Below are 23,143 nucleotides of genomic sequence, written 5' to 3' on the forward strand. Positions count from 1 at the left end.
TTTAATGGCTGCAGTCACCATCTTCAGTGATTTTGGAGCCCCCAAAAATAAAGTCTATCATTGTTTCCACTGTTTTCCCATCTATTTTCCATGAAATGATGGGAATGGATGCCATGATCTTAGTTTTCTGAATGTTGAGCTTTACACCAACTTTTTTACTCTCCTCTTTCATTTTCATCAAGAGGCTCTCTAGTTCTCCTTTGCTTTCTGCCATAAGGGTGGTTTCATCTGCATATCTGAGGTTATTGATATCTCTCCTGGCAATCTTGATTCCAGCTTGTGCTTCATCCAGCCCAGTGTTTCTCATGATGTATTCTGCATATAAGTTAAATAAGCAGAGTGACAATATACAGTCTTGACGTACTCCTTTCCCGATTTGGAACCAGTCTGTTGTTCCATGTCCAGTTCTAACTGTTGCTTCCTGACCTGCATACAGATTTCTCAAAAGGCAGGTCAGGTGGTCTGGTATTCCCATGTGTTTAAGGATTTCCCACAGTTTGTGGTGATCCACACAAAGGCTTTGGCATAGCCAATAAAGCAGAAATAGATGTTTTTCTGGAACTCTCTCTGCTTTTTTGATAATCCAGTGGATGTTGGCAATTTGATCTCTAGTTCCTCTGCCTTTTCTAAAACCAGCTTGAACATCAGGAAGTTCACGGTTCACGTATTGCTAAAGCCTGGCTTGGAGAATTTTGAGCATTACTTTACTAGCATGTGAGATGAGTGCAATTGTGTGGTAGTCTGAGCATTCTTTGGCATTGCCTTTCTTTGGGATTGGAATGAAAACTGACCTTTTCCAGTTGTGTGGCCACTGCTGAGTTTTCCAAATTTGCTGGCATACTGAGTGCAGCACTTTCACAGCATCATCTTTTAGGATTTGAAATAGCTCAACTGGAATTCCATCACCTCCACTAGCTTTGTTCATAGTGATGCTTCCTAAGGCCCAATTGACTCCATATTCCAGGATGTCTGGCTCTAGGCAAGTGATCATAACATTGTGATTATCTGGGTCGTGAAGATCTTTTTTGTACAGTTCTTCTGTGTATTCTTGCCACCTCTTCTTAATATCTTCTGCTTCTGTTAGGTCAATATCATTTATGTCCTTATTGAGCCCATCTCTGCATGAAATGTTCCCTGATATCTCTAGTTTTCTTGAAGATATCTTTAGTCTTTCCTTCTATTATTTTCCTCTATTTCTTTGCACTGATAAATGGCTGTCTGAGGAGGCCTTACAAATAGCTGTGAAAAGAAGAGAAGAGAAAAGCAAAGGAGAAAGGGAAAGATACACCCATCTAAATGCAGAGTTCCAAAGAATAGCAAGGAGAGATAAGAAAGCCTTCCTCAGTGATCAGTGCAAAGAAATAGAAGAAAACCTACAAGTTAAGTTGTGCTAAATTTTTCTCCAAATAAATTAGTTAAACATTTGTTTTCAGTTTCTACGATGTGTCAGATTGTGTGCCAACCTGAGGATTCAGTTGTGGCTGATATGGTTCCTCAGAGCAGAGATCTCACTGGTTTATTAGGAATAAGTACCACAAATTCAGAATATTCCAACCAGAAACGCTCTGTTTCACATCTTTTATGTCTTTATGTGCCACACACTGTTATGTAAGCCCTGAGTATAAACCAGTGAACAGGATCAGTAAAGATGCCTGGGTCTTTCATTCTAGAGGGTAATAATAAGTATATAACATTCCATAGATGACTAGGGAGTGGTCAGTATTATAAAGCAAGAGAAGGAGATCAGAATGCGGCTACAAGGGTAGGCTCTGCTGAGCAGCTGACATTCGAATAAAAGCATGAAGATGGTGGGGGGAGTACATGAGCCGGCAAGCTGAGGAGGGCAAAGCTGCAGAGGGCCAGCCAAGGCAGGAGTCTGCCTGAGTGCCCCAGCCACACATGGCCTGAGCAGCAGGTCCCCCAGGGTAAAGCAATGCAGACAGAGAAAGAGCCCAGGTCCAATCACAGGCTACTGAGGCAGACTCTACTTCCAAACACGGCCACAGTGATCTTTCTGGCCCCCCACATGCTTCTAGAGCTTGGCCACTCTCCATTAAGCAGGAAAATCTATTTCCTTTCCCTTGAATGGAACAGGCTAAGACTGTTCCCACCGTTGAGTGTAACAGGAAGGGTGCTATATAGCTTCTGAGGTTAGGGGCCCAATCTGGGTTTCTCCTCCTTCTAGGAACCTAACCACCATGCTGTGAGGAAGCCCAAGCCACACTGAGAAGCCATGCAGAGTTGTTTAGGCCGAAAGCCAGGCAAAGATCTCAGCCTACAGCCTGCATCACTCACCAGATGTGCGAATGAGTGAGCTTCCAGATGATCTGTGCCTTTCAGTCTCAGGGAGCACCCAGACTTCATGCAACAGAGACAAGCCATCTCCACTGCTCCCTGTCTAAAGTCCTCACTCACAGAATTTGCGCATGTAAGACATAGTTGGTAGTCATTAAGTTGGCGGAAAATTTGTTCCATAGCTCTAGTAACTGGAAAGCGCATGTCAGGATTTGGGGTCTTCTGAGAGAAATGGCAAAGCACTGCAAAAGAATGGCAATAAATTGGCTCCTGGTTGCTGTGCCAAGAACAGATCCTGGCAGCAAGTGAGAGAATCAGAGCGACACAGGGAGGTCAGCTGATGGGAACTGAGACAAGGGCATCAGCAGGAGGTGGTGCTAAGGGGCAGATTTTAGGTATACTTTAGAGACAATGGGAGTTCTTGATGGACTGGATTTGCATGTGTAAAAAACCGACACATCAAGAATGACTATAGTACAAGATTTTTGCCCTGAGCTCCTGAAATAAAAACAGGGTTACCATCAACCAAGATGGGAAGATCTCAGGTGAAACCAATCTGAGGAGACAAGCAAGAGTTAATTGTGGATTGAAATTTGCTAAGAAAGTAGAACTTAAGTGTTCTCATCAAAGAAAAAAAAAGGTAAACATATGAGGTTATGTTTAAACATATGTGTTAATTAAACATATGTGTTAATTAACTCAATGAGGGGAAATTCTTACACAATGTATATCAGACACCACATTGTACACTTTAAATATCTCATGTTGTCAATTACACCTCAGTAAAGCTGGAAAAAAATCAAAGCAATTGAAAAACTTTAAAAAAGAGCTCAATTTTGAATATGATAAATTTAGGTTTATTAGATATCCAGCCGGGCTGTCAAGTATGAAGTTGGATATATGAGCCTTGGAGAAGGTCTGAACTACAGATGGACACTTGGAAGACCCTGGCAACTGAAGCAAGGAGGAAAGATGTCATCACACTGGGAGTGAGAGTAACTTAAGAAAACCTTGATGATTCCATATAACTATGATTATACTGTGATAGCACCTTTTATCCAAGGGACAAAAATTCATAGCACCTCCCTTGAGGACAAGAAAGCCATATTCTCAAGTTCAAAATAATCCAGAGGTACACCTTTTAAATGATTTTGTTAAGAAATCAGGCAGTAAATACTTGAGTCATCTCAGTACTTGAAGCTCTAGTTAGTGACCTGCTGGACCCACAGGAACATCTTGTCCACTTGCCCAGAGGCTGCCATCTGCAGAGGATGTTGTGTTGATTGCTTTTGCTGGATCCTGGACTCATCACCCAGGCCAGCCTTGCTCACTCATTCCTGGGTTGAGTCATCACCTTCCCAGAGAGGCCCAGATTGCAGATGGGGAGTTTAGGTTTTTAACTTCCTAAAAGATGCCTGCAGACACACTGGGAACAGAGCTCGTCTTTTCTTCTCACTCTCCCTTTTCCTCCTTCCTTTCCCCAGCATCTTAGAGCAGGGACACGGAGAACAGTAATGGTGGTGAGACAAGGTCCCAAGAACCAAAGATGATGCTGAAACAGGAAGGAAGGGAGCAGGGCACTTCTGAAAGAATGATACAGCCCAAGCACACAACATAAGCCAATTAGAATCAAATGGGTCCAAAATGGCAGACAAGTCATCCTCAATCAGCAAGCTAAACGACACACCCAGAGGCACCAGGACAATTCCAAGGTACTATCAGAAGACCAAAAAGTGGGCAATGGCCCAGTTCCTGGAAATCTCCACCCCTTCCCCAAAATAGTTGGGATAATCCTCCGACTCATTAGCCTATGATATTACCCAGCCCCTAAAGACTAACCACACCACATTTCAGGATCACCACACTCACCCTCTGCAACGGCCTGCACAATGTCTGTGGAGTGTGTTTTTCTCTGAATAAATCCACGTCTTACTATCACTTTGTCTCACTGAATTCTTCTGTGATGAGACATAAAGAACCTGAGCTTCATTAGATTCTGAAACCAGGTCTGTGATCTCAGAAGACCCTGGGTTTTGACTGGGTTTGAATCCTGCCACATGGGTTCAAGTGCCAACCTGAGGTAAATGGTTTCAGCACCAAGGGAAGCTGAGTACCAAAAGAAAAAGGAGACCAGGGGTCACCAGGCATCCTGATGGGGAAGAGACAGGAACACTTCCTCCTCCCCACATGCTAAGGGAATCTGAAATCCAGAATCAGGCCAAAATATCAGAATGAAATAGTTTTATGAATCCAATTAAATAAGAACCAATTGATCATTAAACACAGAAAATCTGCAAAAACATTTATCAGAGTGCATGACACAAACACAAATCAATGTTACAGGAATGGAATTTGGGTCCTACTTCATGCAATACACTAGCCTAGGCACTGTTTAAGTATAAAAGAGACATGGCCTTGAGGGGCCCAGGGAGCAAGGTGGAGTCAGATGCTAACATTGACAACTCCCTGGAGGGCATAGCAACATTTTCTGTAAATCTTCATCATAACTGATGATCCAAAAATATCCCTACAAGTCTAATGAAAAAAATTACCAAGCTACCAGCAATATCCTTTTCAGGATAAGATAGGAGAATGTCAAGTGGAAAAAGGTCTAACTGAGTTTCATTGTATTAGATCTTTTGTTTGTGTAATAGAAGGACAGGAGGATTTGTCATGGGAAATGAGTAACACCTGCCATGAGACTGAATGACGCAGTGGTTCCAAAGAGCTTCAGCCCCACCACCTCAGTTAATAAGGACAGCATCATGAGATGAGTACAATATAACCTCAGAGTTGAAAATGGAAGCAAAGGGACCTCATCAGCTTAGCATCAATCACAAATTTTCTCTAACATTACCCATTTTATTGACGTTTTCTAAAATAAGTAACAAGTGAGGTAGGACCTCATTTTACAAAAATAAATCATCAGATTTCAAAGATCATCATTCAAGGACAAATTTAGATAAGATGAACTCTCATTAGTGACATCTTCCAGAAGGAAGATGTGAAAGAGGAAGAATTTCAGAATTCTGAGAAACTTCTGACCACCTGAAGCGCCATTCTTGCGCATGAGCTAATGGAAGCACTTCTGTTTACTTGGGTAATTAAGCCAGACACGGAGATGAAGTAGTGAAGTAGCATCAACCAAAATCCAGGGAGGGAGCAACAGGAAAAAACGGACGTGCAGTTGGACTGAAGTGACTTAGCAGCAGCAGCAGCCATTATTATCCTCATTTTGGGCGTAGAGAAACAAAGGGACCAAAGTCACACAGCTAGTGAAGGACAGTTCCAGAGCCCACTGTTACAAATCACAAACTCAATTTTAAATAACGCAATAGGAGTAAGGAAATGCACACTGAATAAATGCACGTGAAATTTCGGCTGCCAACAAAATGAAGTCGGTGTTCAAACATGTTAAATTCAGGACAGGCCAAAGACTGCTGTAAAAAGTCAGAGTTACAAAGAGCACTAGCAATTACAAAACACAGCCATCAAAAGATGGAAACCTAATTGTACATCAACTGTGGGGAAGAATACTGCTAATATATCAGAATAAAATACATTACCATTGTGTGTCTTATATATATATACATACCACATATATACATGTATATGTGATATATATGCATGTGTGTACATTATATGTGTGTGTGTGTGTGTGTGTGTGTGTGTGTGTGTATAGTATAGGCCAAGAAGTATAGACAAAGTAATTGTTCGTGGTGGTGCAGTCACCAAATCATGTCCAACTTTTACAACCCCATGGACTGTAGCCCTCCAGGTTCCTCTGTCCATGGGATTTCTCAGGCAAGAATACTGGAGTGAGTAGTCCAGGGGATCTTCTCCAGGGGATCATCCCAACCCGGGGTTTGAACCTGGACCTCCATTGCAGATGGGTTCTTTACCAAATGAGCCACAAGGGAAGCCCTCTAAGTAGTTTGCAATGAGAAAATGATTAATGAATGATTACTTAATTTTCCAAGTCTTATATTCAGGTTGAGTCACTCCTCCCACAATGTCATATTCATGCGGTTTTACAAAAAGATTTTATTTGCCTCTATAGATTTTTTTTACTGCATTTTCCTGCCATCACTGTATGTGGTGGTCATTCACACAGAACTCTCAAGAGAGAGATCCCAAGTTAAATAGGCTATAATCCTTCCTAGACTTCAGACTGGTCTATCAGTTTTCAGAACCAGAGCATCGTAATATGATTCAGTCATCCATGAAGAGTAAAAGCAGTTATTCTGAGTTCTGTTGATGTGAACATCCTCTAGGGTTGGAACTAAAGAAACACCATCACTAACTTAGCAATGGACTCACTTATCATCAGCAGGACATCATTCAGTGTGCTGTTGTTAATTTTCTCTGATGTTGATACCAGATTTCCAGAGAGGAGAAAAGTGATCAGATGCGGGTCCCACCAAATTAACAGATGCTAACAAAGAGCAGACCTCTCTTTGGGGTTCCGTCTGACTCTCATTCTTATATCCATCTAACATTTCTGAAGTGCCCACTGCATGCCGGGTTGTGCATTAGCCACTGCGGCTACAGACTTGAATGTGGCACTGCTCTCAGCCCAGAGAAAACCAGGTTTGGAGATAAAGACAGACAAACAGATAGCTAATAAAAGCAACAAATTCGGTCCAATGATGGAAAGGTAAAGCATCTGTCACTCTGGGAGCACCGTGGAAGGAGATTCAGCCCAGCCTGAAGGGGTAAACATGACTTCGGGTGGAACCGACTGAGTAGAGATCTTAAAGGATTTTCCACACTGGCTGAAGCCGGAGGAGGCGTGCATAATCCAAAGCATCAGGTGCACATAAAATAAGATTTGTGTTTTAGAATATAGGCATTTAACGCCACATCGCTTTATCTTCCCAATAATTTCTGAATCACTCTTCCCTGAGCTTACATGTAGATCACTCAGTGTAGCGCACGAGCTGGCTACAGGAGATAGGCAGGTCCGAAGGTCCGAAAGCACAGGTTCTGAGCCTCCATCACCTGTCTTGGCCACTCCCAGCAGTGGATGTAAAGATTAACTGCTTCATCCAGATTTTCTCCTTTGGGCGATATGAGTCAAGCTATTACGGTAACTTCAAAGGCAGAGGGTAGGAAAGCCTTTTCAGAACTGGAGCATCATAATGTGATTCAGTTGTCCGTGAAGAAAGTAAAAGCAGTTCCTCTGAGCTGTGTTGATGTGTATGCTTCCGCCTCCACAGTCCCACGCTGTGTGATGCCCCAGGAGAAGCCCTGTCACCCTTGAACCCAGAGCGCATCTCAGGGACTCAGTCCAGATACTCATGTCAGTAGAAACGGTGACTGCTTAGATGGGAAGGGATCCTGGGCAGGAGGAAAGGGGAGAGAATGAGTAGGGAAGCTCCCCCAGGTTTAAAAACAGTTAACTATACAGCAAGCACTCACTCTACATAACAGATAAAGCCCGGTTCCAATTTCACCTGCTGGGCTTGTCACCAGTTAATTGGGTATCATCTGATACAGTAATTCTCACTTTCCCTGTTCAGACTTGCTCCTACATGCAATCTCTCCATGCCCTTGAAGCACACGGCCTAATAAATCAGCACTATTCAGTGACAAAAAGAAAACCAAGCACTCCCGGTATGGAAAGCAAGAGAGAAAAATGCGAACTCTGTCAGTTCTGCCCGCTTTAGCCACCCCCACTCACATACCCCTGACAATCAAGCCCTCCCACCGACTCCCCAGCTCTCCCTGCTGACAGAAGGGCTTGGGTTTGCTTTCTTCCTTCCTAGTGCGTATCCTTGGAAGAGCTGTGGTCTGGGCATCCATTGACAATATTGTGTAAGTTGCTTAAAAAGTCTATTTACTAGTTTTGCCTGGGACTCTCCACTTGAGACTATACCCTCAAGTCTGATTCTTTCTCCTTTCTTCCCTCAAACATGGCACACACCCCACCGACGCCCACAGGATTTAGTTCTCTTCATTCTTTTCTAAAGGCGGACAAGGAATAGAACTGGGGACTTTGTTTTTAAAGTGGAACACTATATTCTTAAACAGTGTTAAAAAATTTTAAGCCCAAATCCACACTTGATCTTCTTGATTTTATTTTTTTATTTTATATTGGAACATAGTTGATTTACAATATTGCATTCGTTTCAGGTATGCAGCAAAGTGATTCAGTTATGCGCGCTAAGTCACTTCAGTTTATGAACTATAGCCCGATAGGCTCCTCTGTCCATGGGATTCTCCAGGCAAGAACTACTGGAGTGGGATGCCGTGCCCTCCTCCAGAGGATCTTCCTGACCCAGGGATCAAACCCATGTCTCCTGTGGTTCCCGCATTGTAGGCGGATTCTTTACCGCTGAGCCACCAGGGAAGCCGATTCAGTTATATATACATATTATTTCTCAGATTATTTTCCCATTTAGGTTACAGAATATTGAGTCAAGTTCCCTGTGTTATACAGTAGGTCCTTGTTGGTTATCTATTTTATATATAGTAGTGTGTTTATCGGAGAAGGTGATGGCACCCCACTCCAGTACTCTTGCCTAGAAAATCCCATGGATGGAGCAGCCTGGTAGGCTGCAGTCCATGGGGTCAGGAAAAGTCGGACACAACTGAGCAACTTCACTTTCACTTTTCACTTTCATGCATTGGAGGAGGAAATGGCAATCCACTCCAGTGTTCTTGCCTGGAGAATCGCAGGGATGGCGGAGCCTGGTGGGCTGCCGTCTATGGGGTCACACAGAGTCGGACACGACTGAAGCGACTCAGCAGCAGCAGCAGCAGTGTGTGTATATGTTAATCCTAGACTCCCAATCTATTACCTTGATCTTCTTAAGCGAAGGAAAGCGAGCTCACACTAGATGCTGGTGTGGGGCTTCACTTTGTGCATTACCGCCTTTAATTTTCACAGTAACTCTCTAAATCCCTTATGAGGGTAAGGAGACTGAGCCTGAAGAAAATGCATTTAAACATAAATAAAAATAATTCATTCGGCTTAATTCCAGAGTCTACGTTTTTTTCAAATACGCAATACTGCTGCTCATTTATTACAGAACATATTTATGAACTTCACTGAAGGACTTCTGTATTTCACAGAAAGTATGTACTTTTCCCTTTAGAGCTGAGGCTTAACATCTATTAAAGGTTTGAAACTGGACTCTCTCTATTTGACCACAGAAGCATCCTAGGACTGAGGGTCTGTCTGAGCTATAGCCCTTGGAAAAGAGACCCCAGAATTCTGGCTGGAAAACTCAGAACATGCTCCAGGGCAAGGACTGGCCCATGTGAAGCTGATAAGATCCCCAGCTACACGGTGTCTCTGTGTTGGAGGTATCCCACTGCACCGTCTTGGGAAGTAACTTGCACCCAGATTTTGGCAGTGTGGTGATAGGGAGGGGGAGGGCAAGATTTTAACATCAACTCCTGTGCTTACAGCCCCATGGAATATCACACCCATGACCACCTCCTCGGGGAGAGGGTCTCCCTGCACCACACCTTTCTCTTTGAACTTGAATAATCATCAAGCTTCCCTGGTGGCTCAGATGGCAAAGAATCCACCTGCAATGCAGGAGACCCTGGGTCAGGAAGACCCCCCAGGAGGAGGAAATGGCAACACACTCCAGTAGTCTTGCCTGGAGAATGCCATGGACAGAGGAGCCTGGTGGGCTACAGTCCATGGAGTCTCAAAGAGTCGGACACAGCTGAGTGACTAACGCTTTCATCACTAATACCTTCATCAGTTTCATCATCAACCTAGCCCCTGCCAGCAGGTCCTAGCCCCCACCACTCTCTCAGCAGAGTCTGCCCTCCACTGAGGGGCCATCAGGCTCCTACCCCAGCGTTTCCAAACCGTGTTAAGTGAAGAGGCCCTTGCCCCCCTTGGCTGACGCTGAAGAATGAGGGCTGCAGCCACCGCGGCCAGGCTTCAGTCACGGCAGGCGGGTGCAAGTGACACTCAGAGGTCAGCAGAGGGGGGAGGGAGTCCTCACAGCTCCCGAGGCCCCACCCCTTGCCTCGCCGCCTCCAGGGGACCAATCTGGGCCAGTATAGACTCTCCTGCTGTCCCCTTTGCCTGGAATACCCTCCCCAAATGTTTCTGCTCTCTGCCCACCAAGGGCGTCCTTGCTCTCTTGCCTTGCAGCCCCTCTTCCCACATGCTCTCCTCCTCTCTGGGGTCCTGCAGTCCTTTACAACCATCCTAGAGACACTGAGGTCACTTTGGCCATGCCCAGCTCTCTGCTAGAGCCATGGATGCTACGTCCTTTGAACCCTTAGAGCCCGGTACAGTCCTGGGCTCAGAAAAGGTGCCTAGTACCTCATGCCTCTCCCCCCGGGGGCAATGCTGTGCTGGTTGCAGGGGAAGCCACCACGAGGAAGACACGTGAATAATATCAAGGAATCAACAGCCTGATAAAAAGAGAAGTCAGAACAGATTCTCAGGATGCTGAGCAACTGAGGTCCTCGAAGAGTGAATTACTGGAGCGTGATGCACGCATGCGTGCTCGTTTGTGGGGTAGAGACACAGACCTAGGCGTGTGCACCCTGAGCGTGTGTGTTAGGGGTGGAATCTCAGAGCCAGCTGAGAGCACACTTCTTCTGTAAAAGGCTTGAGAAAATAAGGCAGTGAAAAAACACTAGAGTTTTTCCAAAGTGCATGTATTAATAGAAGATTAAAAAAGAAATGAAAGTGTTAGTCGCTCAGTCGTGTCCCACCCTTTGCGACCCCATGAACTGTAGCTTCTCTGTCCATGGGATTCTCCCGGCAAGGATACTGGAGTGAGTTGCCACGCCCTCCTCCAGGGGATCTTCCCGACCCAGGGATCAAATCTGCATCTCCTGTGTCTCCTGCATTGGCAGGCAGATTCTTTAGCACTGCCACCTAGGAAGCCTGACTGGAGGGTGGAGGACACACAAATGCAGCCCAGCCTGAGAAGGAGAGAGGGGGCCATGCAGGCTACCTGGAGCTGAGAAGGATGTGAACATGGGGCATACTTCCATCTCTAAATCAAAGCAAAACATATGGAAGAAGACACAGCGTTGTGACAGGAATGAAATAAAGGGATGATTTCAAAGCCCCTCAAGATTGCCGGGAGAAATATCAATAACTTCAGATATGCAGATGACACCACCCTCATGGCAGAAAGTGAAGAGGAACTCAAAAGCCTCTTGATGAAAGTGAAAGTGGAGAGTGAAAAAGTTGGCTTAAAGCTCAACATTCAGAAAACGAAGATCATGGCATCCAGTCCCACCAGTTCATGGGAAATAGATGGGGAAACAGTGGAAACAGTGTCAGACTTTATTTTTGGGGGCTCCAAAATCACTACAGATGGTGACTGCAGCCATGAAATTAAAAGACGTTTACTCCTTGGAAGGAAAGTTATGACCAACCTAGATAGCATATTCAAAAGCAGAGACATTACTTTGCCAACAAAGGTCCATCTAGTCAAGGCTATGGTTTTTCCTCTGGTCGTGTATGGATGTGAGAGTTGGACTGTGAAGAAAGCTGAGTGCGGAAGAATTGATGCTTTTGAACTGTGGTGTTGGAGAAGACTCTTGAGAGTCCCTTGGACTGCAAGGAGATCCAACCAGTCCATTCTGAAGGAGACCAGCCCTGGGATTTCTTTGGAAGTAATGATGCTGAGGCTGAAACTCCAGTACTTTGGCCACCTCATGAGAAGAGTTGACTTATTGGCAGAGACTCTGATGCTGGGAGGGATTGGGGGCAGGAGGAGATGGGGACGACAGAGGATGAGATGGCTGGATGGCATCACTGACTCAATGGACGTGAGCCTGAGTGAACTCTGGGAGTTGGTGATGGACAGCGAGGCCTGGTGTGCTGCGATTCATGGGGTCGCAAAGAGTGGGACACGACTGAGCGACTGATCTGATCTGATCTGATCTTAGGCACTAATCCATCCACAAGGCCACCCACATCACAGACCATTGGCATCCCACCCATCTCTGCTCTGGATGCTAGCCAGTGCAAACCCAGCCTTTCGTGCGGGCCACACAGATGTTCCCAACCTCTTACAGGCTGTGTGTGTGTGTGCACGTGTTAGGTCAGTCGTGTCTGACTCTTTGCAACCCTATGGACTGTAGCCTACCAGGCTCCTCTGTCCATGGGATTCTCCAGGTAAGAATACTGGAGTGGGTCGCCAAGCACTTTTCCAGGGGATCTTCCCCACCCAGGGATCTAACCCACATCTCTTACGTCTCCTGCATTGGCAGGAGGGTTCTTTACCACTAGCACCACCTGGGAAGCTGTTACAGGCTGTGACAAAGTCCACAAGTGAACTGGCTTTTTACTTCCTAAATAAAGGCCAGACAGGGACCAGCAATACACCCCAAGTGGGAAACCTGGAGTCTGGTTCCACACGAGGTTCTGGGCGAGGAGCGTGCCTGTCCAATCCGTGCATGTCACTCACCGCCCAGGCATGAGCAAGCCAACTCAGCCCCAGGGCCCAGCTCAGAGTACCCCGCCTCTCCCCACTAGATCAGACACCTCAACAAGACACCCCTGAGAAGACCAGATGGAAACTCTACATCATGGTGGAATGCAATGATTATCCCGGTAAATCTTCTATTAATACATGCACTTTGGAAAAACACTACAGTTTTTTCATGGCCTTATTTTCTCAAGCCTTTTACAGAAGAAGTGGGTTTTCAGTTGGCTCTGAGGTTCCACCCTGAACACACACAGGGTGCCCACATCCAGGTCCGTGGGTCAAAATCACGCGGCCCCACAGCCAGTCCACACCCGCTGGGCACTTCTTGCTTATGGACCAAATCTTGTCAGAAGCCGAACGCCAAACAAACATGCCTGTCCCTTCCTTCAACGCTCAGACGATGCATGGGTGATAAAATAGTTTTACAAAATTAACAGGGGAAAAGTATGAACGTTTGCATATCTGCTTCATCAGGACAAACGCAAGCCAGGTGTGGAGGGACCGAGCATTATAATAATAATACCAATAAATCACATACTATAATATATATTATATTCCTGTAATATAAAATCTTACAGGAAAACAGCCTGGATGGAATCCCTTGCTTCTGCCCTGAAGCAACTCATCCTCCAAAGTTCTTGAATCCAAGATTGCATTACGACAAGTACAAGAAAGCCCTGTGCCCACAGTATGCCCAGAGTCCAGAGGAAACCCCCTCTCCTTCCAGAAAGGGGCCTCAGGCCACACAGAGGAGTGGCCAGAGCTAGGACATGCAAGCTGGCTGTCCAACACTCGTATGGGAGGTGCTTGTGGTGACAGATGATAGAGACAGGCAAGGATGGGGAGGCCAGGGGCTGTGGCAGCTCTCTCCCTCCCCTCTACTTTCCAGCACAGAATACAAGGGATCCAAGAATTCTAAATCCCGGTCTCCCACCCGTTAAAGAGTTAAATTTGTCAAGGGCATTCATCATATTTTTTATTTTCTTTACTTGAGGATGCTTTGCCGTTGGGGTCTTCCTGATCCTAGAAGGTCTGCCCCTCCCACGTCTACGTGTGTGGGTGCTTCAGTCATGTCCACCTCTTTGCGAGCCCATGGACTGTAGCCCTCCAGGCTATTCTGTTCATGGAATTTTCCAGGCAAGAATACTAGAGTAGGTTGCCGTTTCCTTCTTCCAGGGGATCTTTCCAACCCAGGGATCAAAACCACATCTCTCCTACCTGGTCCCCTAGCCATTAAAGAGTTATATTTGTCAGGGCTATTAATCACATTTTCTACTTTCTTTATTTTACGATGCTTTGACGTCTGGTTCTTCTTGATCCTGGAGGAACTTCCCTTCCCAGGGCTGGCCAGTTCCTAGAGAGGGAAAATACCTCACCTGAGGGCAAGCCTTTCACAGCAAAGCAACCGTCTCACAGCCCGCACCCAACCACTTCCTCTGTAGGCTCTCTCCACCCCGTACTAACCCTGATCACCCAGGGCCAGCTACCAGACAGCCAGGGACAGCCCCTACACCCCAGAGCCTTGAATTGATTCAGACTGGCCCGTCCTGCTCTACTGACCCTGCCTCACCTGTTCCTTCCCCCACAAACCTCAGTAAAGCCCCCTTGCCCAAGTTCCCCCTCTCTCTGCCCCCTCCTGACCATGCTGGTGCTTCTCCTAGGACTCTGCATAGCTTGACTGTCCCTCCTCTTGGGAGCCGTGAGTAACAAACTCTCTTTTCAACGGCATTGATCTGAGCTACTGGCCTCACCACATGTGAGTAATAACAAAACCTACACTTTAAAGCTCAGCTTAAGACAATAGAACATGCTGTATTTAGCCACTGACTAGACTGATTCACAACTTTAAATATCCAGATCTACAGTCTGCATGCCGCGTGCCGTGTCTCTGCCCCCAGCCCCGTGTGTATTAGTGATGAGCCTGCTCTCACCAACATTTGCAGTTAATTCTATAATGGACAAGGGGGAAGAAAGAGACAGGCCTTATCAGCTAGGAACACGACATTGTGAAAGAGGTAGATTACAGCCTTATCAAGACAGCCGACAGGGAACATAATCCTTGATCTATCAGAGCCCAGCAAGAACGTGTTATGAGACATCCAGCTGGTACCTTCCTGGAGGCAGCATCCGGGAATCAGGAAGGCAGTGTTGGGGGCTCAGCACAGGGGTAGTGAGCTGGGGGCTGGGAATGCCCACCCTGGCTGGGCTTCTGTGGCCCCCAACACGACACCCTGAACCAAGGTTCGTCACATCTGGCTACTGCATTTTCCATTTCCTCCCAGCAGCAGAGCTGAGAGGCGGAGACGGCTGGGTGCAGAGCTCAGATGGCGACCACGAGTTCTCCTTCCTCCAGGCCATTTGGCTGGGCCCCGACTCCCCCTCCTCACACGGGTCCTTCTCATTGGAGAGAGAGCCCACAAAAAAACTGCTTAACACCCTGCACTGGTTTCCCTTTGACCTTGGAACAATACCCAGACCCTCCACGATGCCTGCAGGTCTCCCCTTCCGCATCTCGTCCACCCGTCCCCTCTACCCACGTCTGGCCTCACTGACACACCGGGTTCTTCCCCATCCGTGCCTGGCAGGCTCCTCCCTGTACCCCCTGCAGGGGTGGTTTTCTTATCCTTTAAGCTTCAGCTTCAATGTCACCTCCTTAGAGGGCACTTCCCCTGGAGCCACTGACTGTCTGTCACTCAGCTATTTACTGTCTGATCCCTGACTGTCGACTCTGCAGGTCTTTAGAGCATCCTGTAATTATTTTATTTATGGGTTCATTTACACGGGCTCCCCAGATTGACTCATCTGTCAATGCAGGAGATGTAAGAGACATGGGTTCAATCCCTGGGTCAGGGAGATCCCCTGGAGGAGAACATGGCAACCCACTGCAGTATTCTTGCCTGGAAGATCCCACGGACAGAGGAGCCTGGTGGGCCACATACAGTCCATGGGGTCACAAAAAGTCAGACAGAACTGAGGCGACTCAGCATGCATGTTGTTTGCTACTTTTACTTTTCTGCTCCTCCCATTACAATTCAAGTTTCAGGAGGCCAGCCCCCATAGTGGTTCTCAGTGCCTGTCCATTAGTTAGCTTGTGTAGCTGCTCTGTTACAAAGTGTGTCTGATTTCATGGTCTTGGCCTCCTCGGTGCTGAGCCCCACTCCTGCTCTATAAAGCACAGGTGAAAACAGCCTAGTCATGAGCACAGGCACTGGGCGTTCGGCATCCCTGGAAAGCTGGTTGTGTTACCAGCTTTAGGAGACACTGGTGCCTTACACAGTCAACTTCAGTGTCAACACGCAGCTCCGCCCACCTGCGAGAAGCCTCAAACTCACACCCAGATGAGCAGAGCACCTCCAGGTAGAAACTGATGTGAAATCAGAAGGTTTGGCACCAACTCCTAATCCGAGAGCAGGGGCTCAGGACTGTGGGTGAGGAGAACCACCTCCATCTGTTTACAGAGACGGCTATGAGAGCATTGTTTGTAAGTGGGTGGCTGGCAGCCCCTGCGAACACCCGCATCTTCATCTGCTCCCATCCTCTGTCTGCAGGGGGCACAGGATAGACAGGGGGACACATGGGCTTGTAAGCAGAAGACAGAAGGTCAGTACTCACTCCCCAAGAAGTGAGGGCAAGCTGGCCACAGCCCCTTGTCACAGTGGAGAACAAAAGTACAGCACGTGTTGAGGCTGACTCTGATTTTCAGGCTTTGACTCCGGACATTGTATTTGAGGTAACGCTAGTGTGAAAATCGAAGGTATTACAACAGAGTGCAGCAACACCTCCAGCAGCTTCCGGTGCCCTGTCTCTGCTCCCTCTCCCACACCCTGACGAGCACAGGATCCGTGAGAATTTAAAAATAGCCTAACATGGGTTTCAAATAGAGTAAACTAAATGAGTCCAATTTTCTATGCCTTTCATTTTAAATTATGCGCTGACTGTCTAGCAGCAGAAAATTCAAGTGAGGAGGATGGGACATTTAAAATCTAATTTTCAAAAATTGGGTCCTAAGGCAGAACAGAGAAAATGCATTTACACATATAATTGCGCTTGTAAATCAATCCTGGCAGAACAAGTGGCCCTTTGGCTGGCGAGAGCGCCTGGCCTGCGCTCACCTGGCCCCAAGAAGCCAAGTCACAGGCTCACGGGTACTTTCTGAGTCCCTGCTAGGTGCCAGCTGGGGTGCGAGGTGCTGAAGGAGACCCCGCTCACCAGCCCAGTGCCTCAAGAACCTTGTGAACTCATGAGGATATCACCCATGTAAAGGGGTTTTTACAGCATGCTGGCAGAGGCCAGGATGGGCTAGCTGGTGAGAAGGTAGGCACTTCCCGTGGTAGAGATGGATGGAGGCCACAGAGGCGTCACGGGGAGGGGAACAGCCAGGGAGAAACAGGAGGGATGAGCAGGGAGCAAGGCAGGTAGCAAGAGGGAAGGGAACAAGAAGCCATGTGCAAAGACTTGGAAGTAAGGAGAGAAAGTACATATTTGGGAAACCGGAAGCTGAGACCACAGATGATTAAAGTGTAAGGAAGGAGGGGAGGGTGAGAAACAAAGATGGAGAAAGCATGGCAAGAAGGCCATTCAGGGACTTCCTTGGGGGTCCAGTGGTTAAGACTCCAAGCTCCCAGTGCAGGGGGCGTAGGTTCAAATCCCTGGTCGGGGAACTAAGATCCCACATGCAGCACAGTGTGGCCAAAAGATAAAATTTTTAAAAAGAAGGGGCATGCAAAGGTCTACCAGGAAGCACCACAGACCTGGTCTCCTAGTCCATTAATTTCTCTGCAGCGTACAGAATGGATTGTAAGGGGATGAGATGAGACACAGCCGGATCAGCGGAACACTGCTGCTGTGATGAGGGAGGCCTGGAACCAGAAAGTGCCTGCGGGTGAATAAAGGCAGGTTGATATCAGAACTAGTACGGAAACAGAACCGACAGGATTTTGTGTTGGGCTGAATTTATTCACTCAACTACTGCACACCTAGCAGCCACTCTGTACTGGGCACTATCAGAGAAGCTATAAGCATCACAGAAGAATGAGAAATCAGTGGGTATTTATAAAAATGTTTAAGGCAGTACTTGCTATTTGGGAACTACTGGGTTATTGCTTAAATAGAATGAATAAAATAGAATAGACATGCAGCTTACATTCCAAGTGGGGAGAGACGGAAGCCAAGAAGTAGGTATGATATACCAGCTGCTGTGAGTGAAAATGGACCATATGTGTATTGAGGGCAGCCGTTGTAAATATGGTGGTCAGAAGAGACCTTAAGATGGTAACAATTCAACAAACACTCAGCAGAGGTGAGACTACATGAGAAGCAAAATGAGACGAAAAGGCAAGCCTGATGGCAATGGGCATCACCAGAAAAGAAAGATTTGGGAGGACAGAAAATGAGCTCACTTTCTAACAGGTAGACTTGGACATGACCTTAAGATATCCAAATGGAGTTGACCCATAAAAGGTGGTCATGAGGGGTAGGAATTCACAAGGTGGAGAATAGGGACCCAGCCGGGAGTAGGGTTTCAGCTTCTAGAAGCTGCCCACATGCCTTGGCCCAGGGCTCCTTCCTTCCAGCTTCAAAGCCAGCAACCCCATGTCATTTCCCACCTCAGATCTCTCCAACCCTCCTCCTGCCTCATCTCTTCTCTGCTTCCAGCCTAGAAAGTCCTCTGCTCTCAAAAGCTCTTATGATTAGATTGTGCTCTTTATAACCCAGGGCGTTCTCCCCGCCTCAAGATCCTCAACCTCAATTATATGTGCAGAGCTTTTTGTAACATCACCTAGTCATAGATTCTGGGGACCAGGGCATGGCTATTTGGGGGCCATTATTCACCTAATGTGCCAACCATGTAGCATGGCAAGAAAAAGTGGCTGGGGACAGAATCCCCAAAGGAACAAAACCTTAAAATGATGAGCAGAGAAGGAGGAGCTGGCAAAGATGACAGAGATGGAGTGATCAGAGAAGTAGCAGGATCCCCAGAAGGGCAGGGTCTACAGAAAAGCAAATGAAAGGTGAAACGTCTCCAAGTGTCAGCAGGGTTAGACACTGACAAGAAAGCTAGAAAGGATCACCTGGGTTTACAATAGAAGGTGATCTGCAACTCCCCCCCCCCACACACACACACATACACACACACTCACACACTCAGAAATCCCTCTTCCACACCACTTCCTACCAGGCTGCTGTTCCCTAGGCTGCCACATCCCCCAAACCCACCCAGGATTGGCCCCCAGAGCTGCACGGAGGGGACACAGGCTGGGCGCCAGGACCTCATCAAAGAGACATGAGCCTGGTTTTGAAAGAATCAGGCTGACTTCCATCCCACATGCTCACTCTCCCTCCTGTGGAACAAAATGAAGGCTCCGTGTGCAGGGGGCAGGGAGAGGATGGAGCCCTTTCTTACGAAATCCGCTGAGATTGATCCCTTGGTATGGGAAAACACTAAATGCCAACAGAAAATCTATTCTCCAATCCCCATGGTTTCCTGGTATTTGTTTTAGGTATTTAAAATGCATTTGCTTTGACTCTAGAATGGTTAATAAGTTAATGTCCTAGATATTTAGGAGGAGGTAGGTATAAAATCATTGGCTTAAAATGATCCCAGTGAAACCATTTCTTCTGACAAGATCATAAAATGCACTTTCCCAGTGAGTCATCCGTAACTGGCTCCACTCTGTAATAAAGTAGGGCTGCAGGTTTAATGGAAGACAGAACCTGCTCCACCACAGATTAAAGTGTCATTTTCCTCACGCGTCTCCATGTGGTTGAGGGATTGCAGTGTCTTTTTTCTGATACTCTTTCTATCATCGGACCCAGAGATAAGCAAGCAGTTTCTCCTTATCACAGGCTCATGTTATAAATATGTGAGTTGGATAGTGACCCTTTGACCACAATGAAAAAGAAAAAATAGGAAGTCACCGCTGAGTTTTTTATTTTACAGACAACACCAGATGGCCCTGTTATCACCTCAAGATCCCATTAAATTTTTAGCAGGGAATTAGTTTTTCATTTGGGGGTATTTTTCTTTTTTATTTTTTTTTAATGTGGGCCATTTTTAAAGTCTGTATTGAATTTGTTACAATATCGCTTCTGTTTTACCTCTTGGTTTTTTGGCCCTGAAGCATGTGAGATCTTAGCTCCCTGACCAGGGATCGAACCCATACCCTTTGCAGTGGAAGGCGAAGTCTTAACCACTGGACCACCAAGGAAGTCCAAACAGGAAGTAAGCTTTAAAGTTATGAAAATAGATTTATTGTGTTTAAAAATCAGGAAATACGGGGTGGGAGGTAGGAGGGAGGGGACATATGTATACCTATGGCTAACTCATGCTGATATATGACAGAAACCAACACAGTATTGTAAAGCACTTATCCTCCAATTACAAATAAATAAATTTAAATTAAAAAATAAAAGTCAGGAACTAGAGTAGATGAAACTCCTATGGACATTTTCTTTTTTAAAATTTATTGAAGTATAGTTGATTTACAATATTGTATTAGTTTCGGATGTACGACAAAGTGATTCAGTTATACATATATATGGGGCTTCCCTGGTGGCTCAGATGGTAAAGAATCCATCTGCAATGCAGGAGATCTGGGTTTGATCCCTGGATTGGAAAGATCCCCTGGAGATGGGAATGGCAACCCACTCCAGTATTCTTGCCTGGAGAATGCCATGGACAGAGGAGCCTGGTGGGCTATAGTCCACAGGGTCACAGAGTCGGACATGATTGAGTGACTAACACTTTCACTTTTCAGGTGTATACATACATTCCTTTTTTATCCCCCCATTCTTTTCCATTATAGCATATTACAAGATACTGAATGTACATCCCTGTTGGGCTTGTTCTTAATTATAGGTGTTGAGAACAGAGACATTAAGTGGCCTTGGCCTCTGTTATGACAGCTGCCATTTTGACAGCTGAATTTTTTGAGACAGGTTTGTCCACCTTTTCATAAACTGAGCCCCACCAGTTTCACACCTATGCTGTTTTAATTATGTAATTCTTTTTACTATCTACCTTCCACCAATAAAAACCTTAAGAGACTCACTTAAAACAAAGACTACAATGTTGTCACTGCTTTCCATGATGTGGGCAAAGGGGCCGGAGAGGGACAAGGACCACCCCGCATAATCGCACGTGGCTGCCTGGTGCCCAGAAACACATGGCTGACTCCTGGACAGAGCGTATTGCTTTGTCCTCTGTGACATGCCCACCTCTGTGCCCTCTGGGCTAGAGAGACAAGACTGCCCAAAGATCTGCTCTGAGGGGTTGCAGGTGGGCCCAGATGGCGCTGGATGCTAGGCGAGCACAGCAGGAGGAAAACAGCTGGTCTGTGTGAGACAGAGCAGAGGGCAGCCAGGCTGGTTCAAGGTGCTGCAGGTAAGTTCCAAGGATTCAGCTAGGTGGGTTCTGTGTAACTCTGTAATGCACTAAAAATACTGGAAAGTCCTATTTTGCATGAATTTTCCATTAAATATCATGCACGGTGCATTTGTGCTGTGCTGGGCTAAGTCTCTTCAGTCATGTCTGACTCTTTACAATGCTATGGACTGCAGCCCACCAGGCTCCTCTGTCCCTGGGATTCTCCAGGCAAGACTACTGGAGTGGGTGGCCATTTCTTCTCCAGGGGAGCTTACGTGTTGTACATTTATGTATACTCAAATCAGGGAGTACATATACACATATATATATAAGTATATATACTTCACTTCATGGGCAACTTAAGAGATTTTCAGGGGCAATTTTCAATGTGCTTTTTGTTTTGTTTTGTTTTTGTGCATCTTGTGGGATCTAAGCTCCCTGACCAAGGATTGAACTCGGGCCACTGAAAGTACTGAGTCCTAACTACTGGACTGCCAGGGAAGTCCCTATAGGTAATTAATAATTGCCTTAAGTGCCACCTTTAAAACTCAACCCGTGGACTTTCCTGGTGGCCCAGTGCTTAAGACTCCACACTTCCACTGCCGGGAGCATGGGCTCAATCCCTGGATGGAGAACTAAGATCCCACATGCCCCATGGCACACCAAAAAAGAAACCTAACCCCTGCATAAGGTGACTGTCTCTCTACCAATTGGCCTGAGTTTGAAGGCCGACCAGTTAACACTTGGATTAGACAGGGGTGCAAAGTGTTTGAAAGATGTTTTCAGGGCTTTCCTCGTAAAAGACTTTACGCTGATGTGTTCTGTGAAGCCAGCTGTCATTGAGCCATTCCGATTGTACCTGAAGGACAACATGTGCAATTTAGGAACCCGACCTTCAGTCTAAACTTTACTGCTTTGGAAAATCCAGGATCTGAATTTTGAGAACCATTTTAATAAAATGTAGCACTTTCTCCCCACCCCTTTTGTGGATTTATTTCCCTTGTATTCATGAGGTGGTTGGGGAAAAAATCTGTGTTTAAAAAAAAAGTAAGGACCTACCCACCATTGTTCCCAAGTGGCTTGGCCTCCCTCAGTCATGCACCACTTGTACATTAAACTCTCATTCTCAGGATGGGCCCCAGGCCCAGAGGCTCAGCTCCAGCCTCTCCATAAAGCCCAGGGCACAGCGCGGATCATCCTGCTTTACTCAGATGTCCTGCACTCTCTTTACCACAATCCTTCCTTGTCCCATTTTGGCAAATGCTCTCTCTGAATGTGAGCATACAAGTGCTGTGTCATTTATCTCTCTGGCTCAGACCCAACCAGGAGTTAATCCCTGCAGGCTGTGCAAACAAGAGCAAGAGGCTCAGAGATAAACCCTTTCCTGGATCCACCAAGCCTCTCTCTATATCACCTCCAGTGGGAGACACCAGTCCAGAGTCAGCTCTGCCCTCCCGTGGGGGAGACCTAGACACCCCCTTCACTGTCCAGAACCTTCCAATCACCTCCTTGGAAATGGAACTCAAGCTTGGATTATGAAATCTAACCATTTTCCATGCAAATAAGAATATGTATGTATAAATGAGCCACTTTGCTGTATAACAGAAATCTACACATTGTAAATCAAATATCCTTTAATAAAATTTTTCAGAAATTTAAAAAATAAGGAACTACACATTTTCTATAACTTCATCAAACAAATCATTCACATAAGACACCTAACAATAATTTATTTAACTGTTTTTGTCCAATTAAGTGACAATATACAAAATATACATCTTACAGTTTCAAAGGAGTGTGATATAAGATTTCACCTTCTAAGTTTAATATTTCTACCTGGATTTGCATTGCTTAAAAAAGATCATTCCTTTTTTTCTTTCATTTACCTGTACTAATGTGATGTCCATTCACACCCAGAACAGATACTCTAAGAACCCCCATCCTTGACTACAGGTACTGTTTCCCAAGCATGGCCATGAAGTAAGTGATGGGTCTACACTGAAACTGAAAACTACCCCACAAAACCAAAAGGACAAGAAGGGGGAGGGGATGGAAA

The 23,143-nt window shown here is 46.1% G+C and overlaps 1 protein-coding gene across 4 annotated transcripts in view; it reads right to left on the reverse strand.

Annotated features, from left to right (window-relative positions):
- Window positions 1-23,143, reverse strand: part of DISC1 (DISC1 scaffold protein) — a 430,157-nt gene that overhangs the window by 100,376 nt on the left and 306,638 nt on the right. The window contains exon 10 of one of the 4 annotated variants that reach the window (XM_070364539.1): window positions 5,347-7,635. The exons of the other annotated variants lie outside the window; for them this stretch is intronic. Within the exon in view, the coding sequence (XP_070220640.1) occupies window positions 7,619-7,635 (17 nt within the window). The 3' untranslated portion in view covers window positions 5,347-7,618. Of the gene's footprint in view, window positions 1-5,346; window positions 7,636-23,143 lie in introns of those variants that run through there. 4 annotated transcript variants of the gene reach the window in all.

The sequence above is a fragment of the Bos mutus genome, chromosome 28 (genome assembly GCF_027580195.1).
Source record: "Bos mutus isolate GX-2022 chromosome 28, NWIPB_WYAK_1.1, whole genome shotgun sequence".
In the NCBI taxonomy this organism is placed as follows: Eukaryota; Metazoa; Chordata; class Mammalia; order Artiodactyla; family Bovidae; genus Bos; species Bos mutus.